This window comes from Rhinatrema bivittatum, chromosome 5 (assembly GCF_901001135.1).
Source record: "Rhinatrema bivittatum chromosome 5, aRhiBiv1.1, whole genome shotgun sequence".
In the NCBI taxonomy this organism is placed as follows: Eukaryota; Metazoa; Chordata; class Amphibia; order Gymnophiona; family Rhinatrematidae; genus Rhinatrema; species Rhinatrema bivittatum.
The window spans coordinates 344850962-344868380 of NC_042619.1; the positions used below are offsets into that span (position 1 = coordinate 344850962).

The 17419-nt window shown below is 42.7% G+C and overlaps 1 protein-coding gene and 2 long non-coding RNA genes across 7 annotated transcripts in view; 2 read left to right on the forward strand and 1 right to left on the reverse strand.

Moving 5' to 3' along the window:
- LOC115092977 overlaps nt 1-1348 on the reverse strand; it is a 38369-nt gene extending 37021 nt beyond the window's left edge. Inside the window, exon 1 of the long non-coding RNA XR_003857139.1 lies at nt 1034-1348. This is a non-coding gene — a long non-coding RNA (uncharacterized LOC115092977). The remainder of the gene's footprint in view (nt 1-1033) is intronic.
- Nucleotides 1349-1460: 112 nt separating this feature from the next.
- The window catches only part of CLYBL (citrate lyase beta like), a 392684-nt gene continuing 376725 nt past the window's right edge, over nt 1461-17419 (forward strand). For 4 of the 5 annotated variants that reach the window (XR_003857137.1, XR_003857136.1, XR_003857134.1 and 1 more), the window contains exon 1: nt 1939-2130. Coding sequence is in view for 1 of the 5 variants with exons in the window: in XM_029604501.1 (XP_029460361.1) it covers nt 1991-2130 (140 nt within the window). In the remaining 4 variants the exon portion in view is untranslated. Of the gene's footprint in view, nt 1526-1938; nt 2131-17419 lie in introns of those variants that run through there. The other variant, XR_003857135.1, reaches the window with a different exon arrangement.
- LOC115092976 lies at nt 2155-10826 on the forward strand. Its single transcript, XR_003857138.1, has 3 exons — nt 2155-2863; nt 8845-8914; nt 10074-10826. It is a non-coding gene; the product is annotated as an uncharacterized LOC115092976 (long non-coding RNA).

Below are 17419 nucleotides of genomic sequence, written 5' to 3' on the forward strand. Positions count from 1 at the left end.
TCCATGAAGTTAGCATGGGGCACATTTAAAACTAATCGGAGAAAGTTCTTTTTCACTCAACGCACAATTAAACTCTGGAATTTGTTGCCAGAGGATGTGGTTAGTGCAGTTAGTGTAGCTGTGTTTAAAAAAGGATTGGATAAGTTCTTGGAGGAGAAGTCCATTACCTGCTATTAATTAAGTTGACTTAGATAATAACCACTGCTATTACTAGCAACGGTAACATGGAATAGACTTAGTGTTTGGGTACTTGCCAGGTTCTTATGGCCTGGATTGGCCACTGTTGGAAACAGGATGCTGGGCTTGATGGACCCTTGGTCTGACCCAGTATGGCATGTTCTTATGGGCTGATACAATAATGGCGTGCATTAAAGGGGTGCTCATGATTCAGTGCTCGCTCCCTTAACACCGGCACATTTATTTTGTGGTGGGGGGGGGGGGGGTGGACATTTCTAGCTTTTTTCCCCCTCCAACTTAATATTGCTGCGATATTAAGTTGGAGAAAGTACAGAAAAGCAGTATTTTCTGCTTTTTTGTATACTATTTGGGCTCTGTAAGGCTTAATGCCCGATCCAGAGATGGCGTTAATTTGAGAGCGTAAAAATGTGCACCAGGGGATATGGACACCCGTCCAATCGCAGATTGACCGTGAGCTGCAGCCAGGCCTGATAGTTTGCTCTTCAGAATTGGTTCTATTTATTTATTTTGGATTTTTATATAACCGACATTCCTGTAAAGAATACATATCACACCGGTTTACATTGAAACAAAACTTTCACTGGGAGGCGATACATTAAACAATGAACATTAGCATATTATAACATTGAACAATTGGAAACCAGGAACAGTTACAAACCGCAAACAGCTAACACGCAGGATTAATATAAAATAAAATGAGAATAAAATAAATATAGAAGCTTTAATACTGGATAAATTAAAACAAGTAGGAAGGTTAGGTAGCTTGGGAGAGGGGGGCGAGAAGGAGGGAATGGATGTCAAAAAGGTGTAGGAGGGAGGGAGAATTTACCATTACCTGTGGTCTCCTGTCAGCCAACTTATTTGTAACCCATTGCAGCAGCTTGGCACTCACTCCCGGGGTTCTCGTTTTATTTATGAGCCTCGTAGAAGGATCAATGATACACGGCTAAAACAACTGTGATTAAAAACAAAACCAGAAACATTTGTATTTTTTATGGAGAAAATAAACCTAAGCCCAGGATCCTTATCTCTGCACTAGGACTGCTGATAAGAGCAGCCTCTGTCCTAAGGCATTGCCTGCGAGCGGAAGGGCTCAGCAGCGCCGCCGTCGGGCGAGTGAGCGAGCGAGCGAGCCGCGTGGGCCTGTGTTATTCTAAACGTCCTTCCTGCCGCCAATCAGAACGCAGGTCGCTTGTCTCCTCCCCCTTCCTCGCGGCGCCTAACTTCTGCGCCAATAGGAAGAAAGAAAGAGAGAGAGAGGCGGCGGCAGCAGCAGCAGGAAGATGGCGTGGTGGCAGAGCTTGCGCGTTGGCGGCAAGGTGCTCCTGTGAGTCTATCTTTCTTGGCTTAGTTGAGACGGAAACAGGAAACGTAGTTTTGCAGGTCCCTCCGCTGCCGTGGGCGGTGAGGGTCCCGGTTGGGGGGGGGTAACGAACGTATTAGAGAGGCCCGCGGAAGGAACAAAACTGCAGAGCGATAAAAGGGCTGCTGCTGCCCCCCCCCGAGCGGAGTTGGGGCGCACTGGCTCCGCCCCCTCTGTGTGGCTGCGCGCGGCGGGGCGCGAGGGAGCAGGGACAGCCGTTGGCTTACAGAACCGCCTGCCTGCCCCCCCCCCCGCCATTGTATTGGTAGCGCTGGGCCCTGGCTCGTGCGAGGTCGCTGCTTGACTTTTCTGGCGCACGCCGTCAGGCACGTGCTGAAGCGGACGTGCGCGCGGCTCCTCCTCAGTGCTGTGCCAGCGTTTCCCTCTGATGAGAGTTGCGTTCCTCGCAATCCCACCCCCTCCCCTAAAATGACGTGTAAGGGGGCGGGGCCTTGGCTTTCAGGTATAGCCCAGCTGCTGGCGCGCTTCCTGGAGGCGGCCCCTTGGTTTTCTCTTCCCGGCTGCTATGTATTTGCGGGGACTCGGTGGCTCACCTTTAACGCAGGAAGGTAGTTAGGTATATATCAATGTCCGCTTTACAGGGCACAGTATTATCCGGCATGCTTACACAAGTGTGCATGGGGTTTACTGTATGTAATGTGTACAAAAGTTCCATTTTTAAATGTTTAAATATTTTCAGTGCGGCAATCTATTCTTCGTGTACATTTGGCTAGTTACATTTTTCTTTTTGGCAGTTTCTTAACTTGTATTATTCGCCTTTTTAACATTTTACTTGAATCTCTGTGCCATGGCAAAAGATGCCTTTATTTGCACTTCTATCTCTGTTCTTTTAGTCTTTCTTTTTTCTGCAGTCCTCTCTTTCCTCCCCATTCCCTCTCCTCCTCACTGCCCACCAGTCTCCTTTCTTTCTGACCTGCACTCATCTTTCTTTCCTCCTCTTCTTCCAAACTTCAGCTTGCCCTCCTCCTCCTCTCCTGTTAATTCTTCTTTCCCCACCTTTGCATGCCAGCCTCTCGCATTCTCTCTTCAATTTTTTCCCCACCTTTATACCAAGCTACTGCCTCTTCTCGAGTCTCTCCCACCTGCCCTCACTCAGTTTATGCCTTGCCAACATTTCACTTGCCTGCCTGCTGTTTGACTGCTTCCGCCTCTGGACTTCTTACCGCCGTCCAGGTAGCCTGTCCTGGCTCTGGCCTGCCTGCCTCCCCCTTCCTGAGGGTGGACCTGTCCGGGAAGTACAAGCAGGATGAATCGCATGGGCCGAGTTGGTGCAGGCTGCAGGTGCGACAGTGGGGGAAGCAGAAGCAGTGCACTAGTGAGCAAATTCTGTAGTTTCTGTCATGGGCAACTGGCAGCCCTACATATAAATAGAGAGTGAGTTTATAAATATATGTACGTGTGTCGTACTACATTGAACTGAAAGTCAAACCATTATCTCCTTAAAATCTTATCTGATTACATTCAGTATGCTTCTTAATATTTTAGACACAGTCACATTGGATGCTTACAAGATTTTTGCTTCTCCATATATTTTTTTGTAAAATACTTAGCAGAAAGTAGTGTGGTACTCCCTTACTTAAATAAACAGTAATATCATAATGACATTAATGTAGAAGTCTTAAATACACAGCACCACCTGTATTCTAGGAGAACAAATTAAAAAAAAAACAAACATATGAATATTTATTTATTTAACTTCTTTTCTATACCGACGTTCATGACACAAGTCATATCACATCAGTTTACATCGAACAAAGGTAGTTTACATCCAAACAGAGGGGGATTAACCAAAACCTAAACAGTTAAGAAGAGAAGAATGTAGGATGAGGTGGTTATAACAAGGTTAGCATTCAAAACGATACAATAGAATTTGCTATTATCTGGCACTGCCTCCAATCTTGCTGAGCCTGGATGAGTGGCGTCCACTTGCGGTGGGCCTGCTAGGATCTGATGGCATTGCAAAGGAATGCCAAAGTGGAGAGAATCTTCAGCAGAGGCCAGGAAAAAAGAGGACAAGGTGAATAGATGCATTGATCCAGCTATGGCCAATAGACCAGTATTTGTATGTCTTCCCTCCCCCCTATGGTTAATGATATCAAGGATTTTGAGGACAGTGGCAGGACACAAGAGTTGGGTCATTCTTGTAGTGCCAGACTGGCTCAGAAGAACATGGTATGCAGACCTGATGAGGTTGAGCAAGGATAAGGCCTTAAAGTTGGGGAAAGGCCATGGGCCTTCTCAGACAAGGCCCAGGGTTCATGGAAGATCCAAATCAGTAATGTCTTACAGCCTGGCTCTTGAGCAATTGAGGAAATGGGACTATTCAGAGGTGGTAGTGGCCATGCTACTAAAGACCAGAAAGCACTCCACATTTCTGGCTTATGGCAGAGTCTGGAAGATGTTCGAGAGGTGGTGCTGGAGAAGAGGAACTGCCTCAGGCAAGGTGCAAAGTGAAGTATTCCCTGCAGTATCTACAAGATGGCCTGGAAAGAGGATTGGCCCTGAATTTTTTCAAAGTGTAGGTGACAGCAATGAAGTGTGTTAGGGTCGAGTGGAAGGAAGCTCGCTTGGCTCATGCCCAGATATCATATTTTTCTTAAGAGCTATCAAGTATGTGAATCCACTGAAAAGTCAGATAGTGCCCACATGGGATCTCAGTGTGGTACTAAAGGCCTTATTTATTTATTTATTTATTTATTTTTATATGCCGACGTTCTTGTAAAAACTACAAATCACTCCGGTTTACATAAAACGATGAACTGCCCCAAAGGGAAAGTGGGCTTTACATGGAACCATAGAACAGTTGGAACAACTTGTCCAGAAAGGGGCAACGCTTAAAACCCTCATGTTGAAGATGGTCTTCCTGGTAGTGATGTGTTCTGCCAAAAGGAGATCCAGGCCGTGTCATTTAGGGAACTACTCGACAATTCATAAGGATAGGATATCTATCTGCCCAGTCCCATCCCTTTTTCCTAAGATAATGTCAGAATTGCATACCACCCAGGAGATTGTTTTGCTAATCGTTGCAAAAACAGAATGTGTAATGTCAAGCAATAAGCTCCATCCTCTGGTTGTCCGGGGTAACCAGAGGATGGGAGAGGTGGGTGCTGCTGCGGTACCTGAAAGTTTACGAACAAGTTCAGGACATTGGGCAGGATATTCTCTTCAGAGGCCAAAAAAGTGATTGCACCTTTCTTGCATAACACAGAATGCATCATTTTTGTTTTTAAGGTGTAAAACAGGTAATAGATTTAAACTATATGTTTCTATTATGCTGTAACATGACCTCATTTCCCCAGCACCTTACACATTAAGCGTTATACATCTGCACCTAATTTGTTAAAAGTACTTAATGAGAAACTTCAGCTAGTTTATATGTCAATTATAAAGAAAGCAGCGTTTTAAGATTCCAGTAATTGGTCCATTTTGGTCATCGCAACAGAATCCCAGGTGGATAAAATTAAAGACAGATGGCATTCCTGAAGTGCAATTACAAAGCGCTTACATATTTTCAGCATTAACAAGCTCTCGTGCCTTTCTGTAGTTACACTTACAGTCTGTCTCTTTGCACGTGCATACAGTTAAAAGCTTTATAGTACAAATTTAGGAATTGAAGCTATTTGGTTTGCCACCTCTGTGCAGATTTTCTTTTAGGTAAGTGAAGTGTTTTGCAAGTAATTCTTGCCAGGTATGAAGTAGGCAGACATTTAGGATCATTTAGATTGAACTTTTGAAATGCCAAAAAAGCGGAATATAAAAATCAGATAAATACATTCTGTTTAAGAGGTGCTTTTTTGTTTTTGAAAAGTATTCAGAAGAGAAAAACAATAAGAAATGTGATATATATAATTTGAAAAAGTTACATTAATTGTATTTTCCGCTTCACAGAATCTGAAATGAATGCCCATGATTCCTTCTCTTTCTAATGTCCCATCAGTGCTATGCTATGTCGTTATAGTCAGTTACTTTTTTGACCCAGATATAGGTATTAATCATTCTGTGAACTAAGTACGGTTACTTTTTCAAATGGGTTCCTATAATCAATATATAAAAAGTGCTGGCATGGGGGTCTGTCTGGTGACCAGTAGAGTGCGCATGTGCCTATCGTTGCACCCTGCTGAGGTGCCAGCTAGCATGGCTCTGCTGGCTGCGGAGACTGGAAGGAGTTTCTACCATTGACCTCGAGCCTGTGTGGCTGGAAGACTGCAGAGTCACCGGCAGAACCAGAAATCAGGAATGGGTAGCAGGACTGGCGGCCCAGATGGAAGGGGAATCCTGGTGGTCAGAAGGAAGAGAAAGCAGGGGCCACGAGGGCAGATCTGTAGGCCTGGAGTAGGGAGGAAGCAGCTATGTGATCAGCATGGCCTGGCACAGGAAGACAGTGATCGGCGGTGGAGGTACGAGAGAAGTTTAAAACATCTTCCAGTGGATGTCACCAGATGTCTTCTAGCTGAAAGTAATAGAACTATAGCATCCTTTTGTCCTTTTTGTAAAAATTTGATGAAAAATGAAGAATAAAACTACTGAGGAGAAGATTTTTACCTATATAAGAGGCATGCAAGGAAATATAGAATTTAATTTTACTATTTTGCTGGCCCATTTTGGCTTCTATCCCAACTATAACCATCCTCTGTTGGGCTTTGGTGCCAGAAGCTGCCCTCATTTAGCTCGCTCTTCACAGTGTCAGTGGCCGAGGGTCATTGATCGTGACTGGCCCTGGAACCCATTCTGCATGCACACAGTCTGTCCACTAGATGCTGTCATTGTATCATCTGAACTCTGCCTCTGCTGCATCTCTGGCTGCTCTGGAAACCAGAAGCATGGCGCAGATTTACTAACTGTGTCTGTCCCCATCCTTAGAAAGGAACAAAAGGGTTCTGCAAAATTCAAGAAGGGCAGATGTTATTCCTTTTCATAAAAGCAGCAATAGGGAAGAGGTTGAGAAAATGAATACTGACGCTAAGGAAAGTATAGTGAACTATCTAGAATCCAGTATATCGTAGGATCTGAGGGAGACGCACTCAGCCAAATCTGATCAATTTCTGTGGGGTGACTAGAGAATTAGCTAAGGGAGCATGTGCATAATGATGGATTTCAGACAGAGATGTGGGGTGGAAAAATTTCTGTTTCTAAACATTCATTGTTACATATGGATGCCAATGCAATATTATCAAAACGGCAATCTAAAAACTTTTGTAATTGTTCCTAGGAAGTGTGTGAGTGTATAAATGGGTTGTTTTTTTTTAATGGATTTATACTTTTTACAGAATAATCCAAAACAAAAGCCAAGTTCAAAATTCATCTAACTGGCTGTGCAGGTCAAATAAAAACCCAGACTAGAACTGTCATCTCAGACAAGTGAAAGCAAAGCTAAAACTATGATTAATGGTCGTTTCATTTTCAGTACAGCAAACACAGAGGAGTGAGTCATTTCTTTTCCTAGGATGGGGAAGCTGATCTCTTTGCTTATGATCTCTTAGCTTTTCAGTGCTTTGCATATGATCTCTTAGCTTTTCTAGTACTTTTGGTGTGATGTAATCCAATTTATGTCTAATCGGAAGAAAGTATGTGGCACATTAAAGTGAAGGTCAGGCCGCTGAAGGAAGGAAGAAATTTGGTAAATGTAAATATTGTGGGCAGGAGTATACTAACAATGCAACAAGAATGAAGTCTCATTTAATAACATATAGAAACATACAGAAGGCTAGCACAATTGTGAAACATCTGACAAAGCTCTATTTCAGAAACCCTAGAGGTAAATACATTAATGTTGAAATACACAGTGAAGGCACCAACATCTGTATTGTCTTAAAATTTTGGTCTTAAACATTTTCAGACCCAGGACCCACTTTCAGCCTGAATATGCATTATAATAGGGCACACTCTTTAATTTTTTAACATATATTTATGGCGGTAGTGTGGCATTGGTGCATCCCACCTTAGGTCAGGCTGTCTATCGTGATCCACTAGTTGATCAATGTTTTAAAACGTGTTCATGCAACTTGGGACTGTTTAAATTGATATCCTGTTTTTCTGCTTGCACTAAGCAACATGGCTCAAGCTTCATTTTCTTTTTTAAATTACATAAGAGTTAACTATTTCATCCCAGCAGAGCATGCTTCGTCCTATAGCCATGCAGAAGTCAGGTTATACTTCTCTTTGGCTCTGCAGTCCCAGAGCAAATGATCAGCAGTCTGAAAGCAAGCTTCCTGATGCTTCTCTTGATGGATGATGCCAGACTAGAATAGGCTAAAATAAACACATTTTCCCCCTTTGGTTACAGGAACTTAGTAGTTTTCCCTTTTTTTGTTGCAGGAACTAGGTAGCTCAAGTGAAAAGCATATTTGCAAAAAATTAATGAAAATGTTGAGCTGCTAGGCCTGGGGAGAAAAGAAGCAAGATCCTTGCTTTCAAGATCCCTATTGCACAATCCAGCATAGTCAAGTTTCTTATCAACCTTTGTGGAGAAAATGGTAACAGATAAAGAAAAGGCAGATGAGACATTAGCACAAACTGTTTGCACGTAGTATACATCTTTCCTTAAATGATCAGTACTGGAATGAAGATTACAAATTAACTTGTCATGTGGTACCATCATATTATTATTTATATTCTCTCTTAGTCCTAGATTAATCAAAATGCTATAAATAAAACAGAAAAATGATGTGTTAACTAGGGATGTGCAATCGTTTTTGCCAAATTGGACTATTTTAAAGAAATGGCGCGGGCATCCATTGCTCCTTCCATGTGACAAGGGCTGACCAATGGCACCGGTAGTCCCTGTCACATGGTAAGGGCAAAGGGCCACTGGTGCCATTTTGTTTACTGGCAGCCGACGGCCCGAGAATGGGAGATCGCTCCCAGGACCCTCGCTGGACCACCAGGGACTTTAGACAATTTTTGGGGGGTTGGGGGGGGGGTTGTAATTAACTAAATTTGAAGGTTTGGGGTGGTTTGTGTTTGTTTTTTTTTCGGCGAAAATCGCCGAGAAAAAAATAAAACAACCCGATGGAAAACAGTTTTCCATGGGTTGCCTGACCCATAGCCCAAAGCGGTAGAAAAACACGAAGCAAATCCCTAGTGTTAATATCCCGTGATAAAAACTAGGCATCGTTAGAGAAATCAGTGATATACCTCATTGCGTATGTAAGTTTTTTGTAACTTGTAATACTTTATCACGTCATGTGTTGCATTATCCCATAATGGATCATTTTACGCGTCGCGCATTATTTTCTTTGTTTATATATACCGGTTTCCTACAGCTTGCTCTTTGAGGGTGTGTCAAACATTGGAGAGAGAGGACGTTCTTTGCTTAGCTGGCGATTTACCTGAGTGAGTTGGCCTGTTTTGTGTTCATCAGTTTTCCAGTACCTTTTGTCTCTTGTCTTTGTGTGTGGAATTTTTGCTAGTTTGTCTTGTTTGTCCCTTTTGTGTGGTGGTGGAGGAGTGAAGATTGGAGGAAGGATGAGGAGGAGTAGGGATAGGAGGAGGTGGGAAAGAGAATAGGTAAGTGAGGATGGCAGGGTAGGGCTTAGACAGAGAGGGAAGGGGGAGGGAGGGAGTGGGGAATGGGAGCGAGGAAAGTGATACTTCTCCTCCAGAAATATCAACTGAGCAGGTCAGCCTCATCTTTGTACCTACAGTGAGGAGGAGGAGCAGTAGCTGCCACCAGAACAGAACCAGCAACTGCAACCCACTGTCTCACCCCTCGACACCAACCTAAACATCTCCAGCTTTATGGGGGAGACATCCCTGCCATGGAAGGAAGCTGCCTAGTCCTCACCTGCCTTCCAGCATGCCACATGACCAGCGGGAGGCTCCTGAGAGCCAGCAAGTTCAGCCCACCAGCCCAGGCATGCCAGAATTGGAGACACATATAGTGCCTCAGCCACCACCATCCACAGTACCTGCAGCACTGAAGTGTACAGTCCAGGATACACTCATCCACATTGAGGAGGAGGCATGGGGCTGTACCTGCACTATATACAGGCAGAAATGTTATGCTTGAGGGCTCAGGTCTCCCACACCCAGGCCATGTAGGTACAGATAGCAGGCCTAACCACACTCTCCATATCTATCAACAATTGGACCACAACTATCACCCAACTAATTCAATGTTTGCCAGAGCCTGCACCTGTCCCCATCCTCCCAAGAGTCCACTCCACACAGCAGTCCTCAGCTCTCAGGAAAACCCAGATGTAGGCCTCCCAAAGAAATGCCACCCCCAACCAGCCAAAAGCCCAGGGGAGGAAAAAGCCCATGAGGCACCAAATTGTAAAGGTTCAAAAAAATTCACTCAAAAGATGCCTTGTCCAAACAAGCCAAGCCAGTCCTCTGTTCAGCGTTCCTATGCTGGCTAGATGGAAAATGCCTGCTGGGTCCATCCTGAATACAGCGTTCCTGTGCTAGCTTACTGATGTGGATGGTCTACTGTCTGCTTGTGTTGTCATGCTGCTTACTTGTTATACTTTTCTCTTTGCTCTGCCCATAGTCCTGCCTCCTTGATATGGTCTCCAGTCATGATCCTACTGGTGTCTCTTCTCATCTCATCCTGCTGCTGCCTTCATGCTGGTGTCTTATCTAGGGCTCCTGCCGCCATGGTGCCCTCTTCAGTTCTGCTCCTGCTGACTCCATGCTGCCTTTTCTGGTCTTGCTTCTGCTGCCGCCATGCTGCGCTCTTTGGTCCTGGTCCTGCTGCTCCTCGAACTTTGCTGCCATGGCCCTTAGGCTGTTCCCTTTGAGTGCACTCTTTCAACATGGACTGTCTGGGCCTTCTCTTGCCATCACATAGTTGTGCTGGCAACAGCTCTAACATTAGAGCTGTATTGTAGCTATTGGGTTGCTTCTTCCATTTTCTAGGTTCTTTGCAGTAATCATGATATTGGAAAAGGATAAGATCATAATACTGTATATGTCATGTTGCCATTTGTACTTACAAAGGAGTCAAAATTAAATATATATTAACAGTATTACAAACACTTTTAAAAACTTTTTACAAGTGCAAGTGTTTGTATGTAATGTTGGAATCTATGTATACCTTCAATGAATAATTTACCATGTTGTCATTTGTAACAATGTATGTACATACAGACATGTATGTACATGTCTGTATGTACAAGGTCAGGATATCACTAAATGTGATATCTTGACCTTGCAGAATATGATTACCAAAGATGTTGAAATGCTTTCATTCTGGTGACTACAAATGTTGTTTAATAAAGTGGTCACATACTTTGAAACTTCACTTTCTGTTTGTGTCTTTTCATTGTATGGTTTTTGGCTTAAGGGTTCACTAGGAATGTTTGGGACCCACATGATCTTCCATGCTAGAGTTGGCCATTCCAACTAGGCACATTTTCACATGCAGGACCATATGTCCTAGGCCATAAAGCTGAAAGCTCATTGTATGTTTCCAAGGAAGTCAACAAGAGAAAAACAGGAAACTCGTTACTGTGGAGTTTTATAAATGGCTCGTGTTGCCTTCTCGAGAGAGCATACTCTTAACTAACTTTTGGATACATGGGTATGTATCTAACTGGTGTTCACCTCCATATGCTGCCACTGAAAGAGCTGTAGAAATGCTTGGCTAGAGGTGCTGTAGCAATATCTTCACTCTTTTTTGGTGACCAATAGGTTGTATAGCTATGCTAATGTCATAGTGCAATTATAACAAATCACACCTCTTTCGTTGTGAAGATCTGTTGCCTTTGGCCAAACAATGGGCTTTTTCTCTGGGTCTAGTACTAAATGCTGTCAACACATATGTCTTTAGTCAGAAGCCTACTTTAATAGTACATAAAATATTAGGTCTTGTTTATCTCTACGGAGCAGAAATGTGCATCTGCAAGTTCCAGACCCAGAGAGTACATAGTGTACATGTAATTCTTGTGTAGTGTTAAATGAAGTGATACTAATCATCCTACAAGAGATTACTTTGGGCCCCTTATTTGTGTCCTCACTCCACTTAAAAGGCACTCAATAAAAAAAAAAAAAAACGTTTTTAGGTATAACAGTTTAAAAAAGATATCTATTTGGCGCCTGCCAGAACATGTGCCATCCCAGAAATTGACCTTTATGTAAAGCTTATAGAAGTTGCTATGTGACAACTGAGGAGGAGTGTCAGAGATGTGGAGGACAGAGATTCCCCACTGCCCAAGAGCAGACACTGATAAGGCCTGCTATTGCTTGGGACCAGGCAGACATCAACAGACTGACTCCCACTCCTGCACTGCCATGGGTTATTAATCTGTACATGCCTATTAGCTAAGGATGATCTCACACAGAGATCATATAGGTTGTTCTCTCCTTTTCTGGTTGGCCTGTCTTGTAGGCTGCCTTTAATGCATATAGTTGGTCAACAAGCCAACTATATGCCTCAGGATATACTGATGGATAGCATTTGGAGTGGGACCCTTTGCAAAGAATAGAGTCTGCTGGGTGGAGGAGTACTTGGTTTTATAGTATGCAAATTCGGCATATGTTAGAAGATTTGTCCAGTCATTCTGGTGTTATTTGAGAAAACACTACAGGTATTGCTGCAGCATTTGATTGACTCACACTGTTTGCCTGTTTTGGGGCATAGACCATGAAGGAAAGTGTTAGATCTAGGTGATCCAGGAGGAGAGCAGTAGTAAATATCTCTAAGATGTCAAAGGCCTGTTGAGTTTCAAGGCTTGAACCCTTGAGCATGACAGGCTGGAACATAAGAAAATGCCATACTGGGTCAGACCAAGGGTCCATCAAGCCCAGCATCCTGTTTCCAACAGTGGCCAATCCAGGCCATAAGAACCTGGCAATACCCAAAAACTAAGTCTATTCCATGTTACCATTGCTAATGGCAGTGGCTGTTCTCTAAGTGAACTTAATAGCAGGTAATGGACTTCCCCTCCAAGAACTTATCCAATCCTTTTTTAAACACAGCTATACTAACTGCACTAACCACATCCTCTGGCAACAAATTCCAGAGTTTAATTGTGCATTGAGTAAAAAAGAACTTTCTCTGATTAGTTTTAAATGTGCCCCATGCTAACTTCATGGAGTGCCCCCTAGTCTTTCTACTATCCGAAAGAGTAAATAACCGATTCACATCTACCCGTACTAGACCTCTCATGATTTTAAACACCTCTATCATATCCCCCCTCAGCTGTCTCTTCTCCAAGCTGAAAAGTCCTAACCTCTTTAGTCTTTCCTCATAGGGGAGTTATTCCATTCCCCTTATCATTTTGGTAGCCCTTCTCTGTACCTTCTCCATCACAATTATGTCTTTTTTTTGAGATGCGGTGACCAGAATTGTACACAGTATTCAAGGTGTGGTCTCACCATGGAGCGATACAGAGGCATTATGACATTTTCCGTTTTATTTACCATTCCCTTTCTAATAATTCCCAACATTCTGTTTGCTTTTTTGACTGCCGCAGCACACTGAACCGACGATTTCAATGTGTTATCCACTATGACGCCTAGATCTCTTTCTTGGGTTGTAGCACCTAATATGGAACCCAACATTGTGTAATTATAGCATGGGTTATTTTTCCCTATATGCATCACCTTGCACTTATCCACATTAAATTTCATCTGCCATTTGGATGCCCAATTTTCCAGTCTCACAAGGTCTTCCTGCAATTTATCACAATCTGCTTGTGATTTAACTACTCTGAACAATTTTGTGTCATTTGCAAATTTGATTATCTCACTTGTCGTATTTCTTTCCAGATCATTTATAAATATATTGAAAAGTAAGGGCCCCAATACAGATTCTAGGGAGGGGTGTGTTAGGGTGTAAGTAAGGGTCCCAATACAGATTCTAGGGAGTTCTAGGGAGAAAGCTATATGAGCCATGGAGAACTGTGGAACAATGGTACTCTTAACTTAGAGGAGTTGTAGGATGGGTTACACTCAGCCAGGCACCTATTGGCTAATAGGTAGACCCGTCCTTTGCTCTCAGCTGTTCAAAGGTTCCAGCTAGAAGAGTGTCCTTTGTTGGCACAATGTTTTTAATGGCTCTGTTTACAAATAGGACTGCATTTTGGACTGTATCCAGGCTGAATAGGATACAGGTAAGAGAAATCACCAAGTATGTTCCTTGGTTGTTTTTGCTCTACAGTCGGTAAGCCAGGAGTTTTATATGTTGTGTTTTGCTTTCTCATTAAACCTTATTTTTAAGTGCATTTCATGTGTTGTATTTGACTTGACCCTAAGTCTGTTGAAACTTTGTATTTGACTTGACCCTAAGTCTGTTGAAACTTTGCATGTTTCTGTAACAAATACATCAGGGGGATACAGTTCTCAAAAAGCCTTTGAAGACTCGACTGGTAAAACTTTGCAAAGCCTATAAACTAATGAATGTCCCAGATATTTTGTAAACCTGCCCAATGGTTTATGGCAGGTATGGGGAACCTCTTTTTGTCGAAGGGCTGCATTAGGCAGGAGCAACAGATTATGGGCTGAGATGGATGTGTCCCCCTCTAATATCTCAACATTAAGACCTGAGATGGGCACCCCTTTTAATTCTACATCCTTTGTACACTGACCTACATTTCCTGGCATGGGTGATGTATGACATGGTTCATCCTCTATATGTAAAACTACATTGCCCAGCAGTGCAGTGATGCCATACATTCTCCATATGTTGAGTGGACATCCAGTGGTGGTTTCCTGTAGCGATGGTGATGGTGCAGTCTTGGCGGCTGGGACTATAACAGTGTAGTGGCTGAATTTGCATGTACATGCTGTCAAATGGTGGGATGAGGATTGTTCATACCAGTGTACTACCCATATAGCAAAAGCAAATGTCTCCCTTTCTACCACAATCATGGGGAGAAGTGAGTGATTAGCAGTAGTGGAACCAGAGCAAGAGCTATTTTCAGGGACTGTGTGATGGATAGGATATTTTTCCATGCAGGATACATTTGGCCTGTCATATGGAGGTCCCTCCCCCCCCCCCACCCCCCCCCCCCCCAATCCCACATATGGCCTGGATCTTCCATAGATCCATTTTGATCCCTTGGGAGGTCAAAGATATATAACAAAGGAATTCCACATCCTCTTGATCAAACAGGCACTTTTCTGGCTTAGCGTACAACTCATGCTCTTGAAGCCTCTTCAGTACTGAGATTGCACACTGTTCAAGGAATTTTACCAGTGGGAGCACTGTGAGGAAAGGATCACCTTGCTGGTGGTGGCTGAAAGGAATCAGTAAGTTTTTTGCTTGGGAAATTTTCTTTTTTAAAAGTATTGGGGCGAAGTTAACTATTGGGGAATATTATTTAGTGTGTTTGTGCTTTTAATAGTACGGCAGCGAATAAACAGAAATTAGACTTTGTATTTTTAAATAGTAAGGCAGCTAATAAGCACTAGTTAGTGTGTTTATTTTTAATAGTCTATAAGGCAGCTAATAAGTAAAAGTTAGAGTGTTTGTGTGTGTGTGTGTGTGTCTGTGTGTATATGTGTATGTATATATGTATATATATGTATATATGTATATATATATATATATATATATATATATATATATATATTAAAAAAAAAAAAAAAGTAGCCAGAAGCGAGAAATAAGCTAGGAGCAGTGTATACCTAAGTAAAAAGGTTGAAAAGTTCTGTTACTCACCTTGGAAATGTGTTAAGGTAGTTGATTTGGCTTGATTAGGTACCAACATTTGTTAATCGAGAGCAGAGAGTCCCTCTGACTGACTAACTGAAGTGTTAAGACTGTGTGATTGATTTGATTAGGTACCATCATTTGTTAATCAGAACAGCAGTGAGTCACTCAGGATAACTAAGTAGTGTAAATCTCCAAAGGGATTGTTTTGCACTAATTTACCTTAGAAGCACAATATAAATTGCAAAGGAAGAGCTCAGTAACCCACAATCAAGTGGGAGCACTAAGAGGAGAGGATCACCTTGCTGGTGGCTGAAAGGAATCAGTAAGTTTTGCTTGGGAAATTTTCTTTTTTAAAAGTATTGGGGCAAAGTTAACTATTTGGGAACATTATTTAGTGTGTTTGTACTTTTAATAGTCAGTAAGGCAGCGAATAAACAGAAGTTAGACTGTTGGTATTTTTAAATAGTAAGGCTACTCCTAGATTGGTGTATTACATTAGGTGGACCCTTCTGCTGTATTTATTTATTTCAAATTTTTATATACCGGCATTCGAGACAGCAGTCACATCATGCTGGTTCACATAAAACAGGGGTGCATCGTAAACATAACTATAACAAAGGTGCTGAAAAGGCAGTTACATATAACAGGGTGATAAGAACTTGGGTGAGAAGGAAGAGAAAGGATAGGTTATTAATTTAAATATGTAAAACAATAGAATGGATAACCAAGGTGTAGTTGGAGATTAGTTGACTATGTTGGCGTCCGGGAAGGCTTGTAAGAATGTCCAGGTCTTTAGTCTTTTTTTGAAGGTTGAGATGCAAGGTTCTGTTCTGAGATTTGAGGGGATGGAGTTCCATAATGGTGGGATGGCTGTAGAGAAAGCTCGGTCTCTTAGTGTGCAGTGTCTGGTAGATTTGGACGGTGGTACCTGTAGCGATCCCTTGTGTGCATCTCTAGTCGGTCTTGATGAATTGTGTAGTCGGAGGGGGATCTGTAGGTCGATGGGAGCCAGTTGGTGGGTGATTTTGTATGTGGTGAGAATGGCCTTGTATATTATTCTAAAGTGTATGGGTAGCCAATGGAGGCTCTTTAGTATGGGGGTTATGTGGTCCCTTCTCCTGGTATTTGTCAGAATTCGTGCAGCTGCATTTTGCACCATCTGGAGCGGTTTAGTGTATGAGGCGGGAAGGCCGAGTAGGATGGTGTTACAATAGTCTAATTTTGAAAAAATAATTGCTTGTAGAATGGTTCTAAAATCTTGGGCATGGAAAAGAGGTCTAATTCTTTTCAGCACTTGTAGTTTGTAGAAACAGTCTTTGGTGGTTTTGTTAATAGTGGCTTTGAAATTCAGGTGATTATCAATTAGGACTCCTAGGTCTCTCACTTGTGTGATTTTTGGCGTGGCTTGTTGTGCAGAGGTGATGGTGTTATTTTCTGAGGCGATGAGCAGGAGTTCAGTTTTGCCGGAGTTTAATACCAAATTTAGGCTGGTGAGGAGGAGTTTAATTTTTTGAAGGCATGTATCCCAGTAAGCCAGAGTTTTTGCGAAGGAATCCTTAATGGGTATCAGGACCTGGATATCGTCCGCGTAAAGGTAGTGTTTGAGGTTGAGGTCGGTGAGAAGTTGGCATAATGGTATAAGGTAAATGTTAAATAAAGTAGGAGACAGGGAGGACCCCTGTGGGACTCCTACTGACGACGGATGTTGAGAGGATTCTTTGTTCTGTATCTTGACCTTGTATCCTCTATTGCTGAGAAATGATATGAACCAAGATAGTGCTGTGCCTGAGATGCCTATGGAGGCTAACTGGTTAATGAGTAAGGCATGATTGACGGTGTCAAAGGCTGAAGAAAGGTCCAGTAGGATCCGTAAGAAGGCTTGCCCTTTATCGAGGCCCAGGATGAGGTGATCCGTTAAGGAAATGAGGAGGGACTCCGTGCTTAGTGTTTTGCGGAAACCGTATTGTGATGGGAATAGGAGGTTGTTTTCTTCAATGTAGTTTGAGAGTCGGGTGTTCACCAGTTTCTCCATAATCTTAGCTATGAAGGGGAGGTTGGCGATAGGTCTGTAGTTGTTTGGGTCATTAGGATCTAGATTAGGTTTCTTCAGTAATGGTTTAAGAGAGGCCAATTTTAGGTCATCTGGGTAAGAACCTTGTGTTATTGAGCAATTTATGATGTCTGACAGGGATTTGGAGATGGAGTCGGGAATTGATAGAAGCAATTTCGAGGGGATG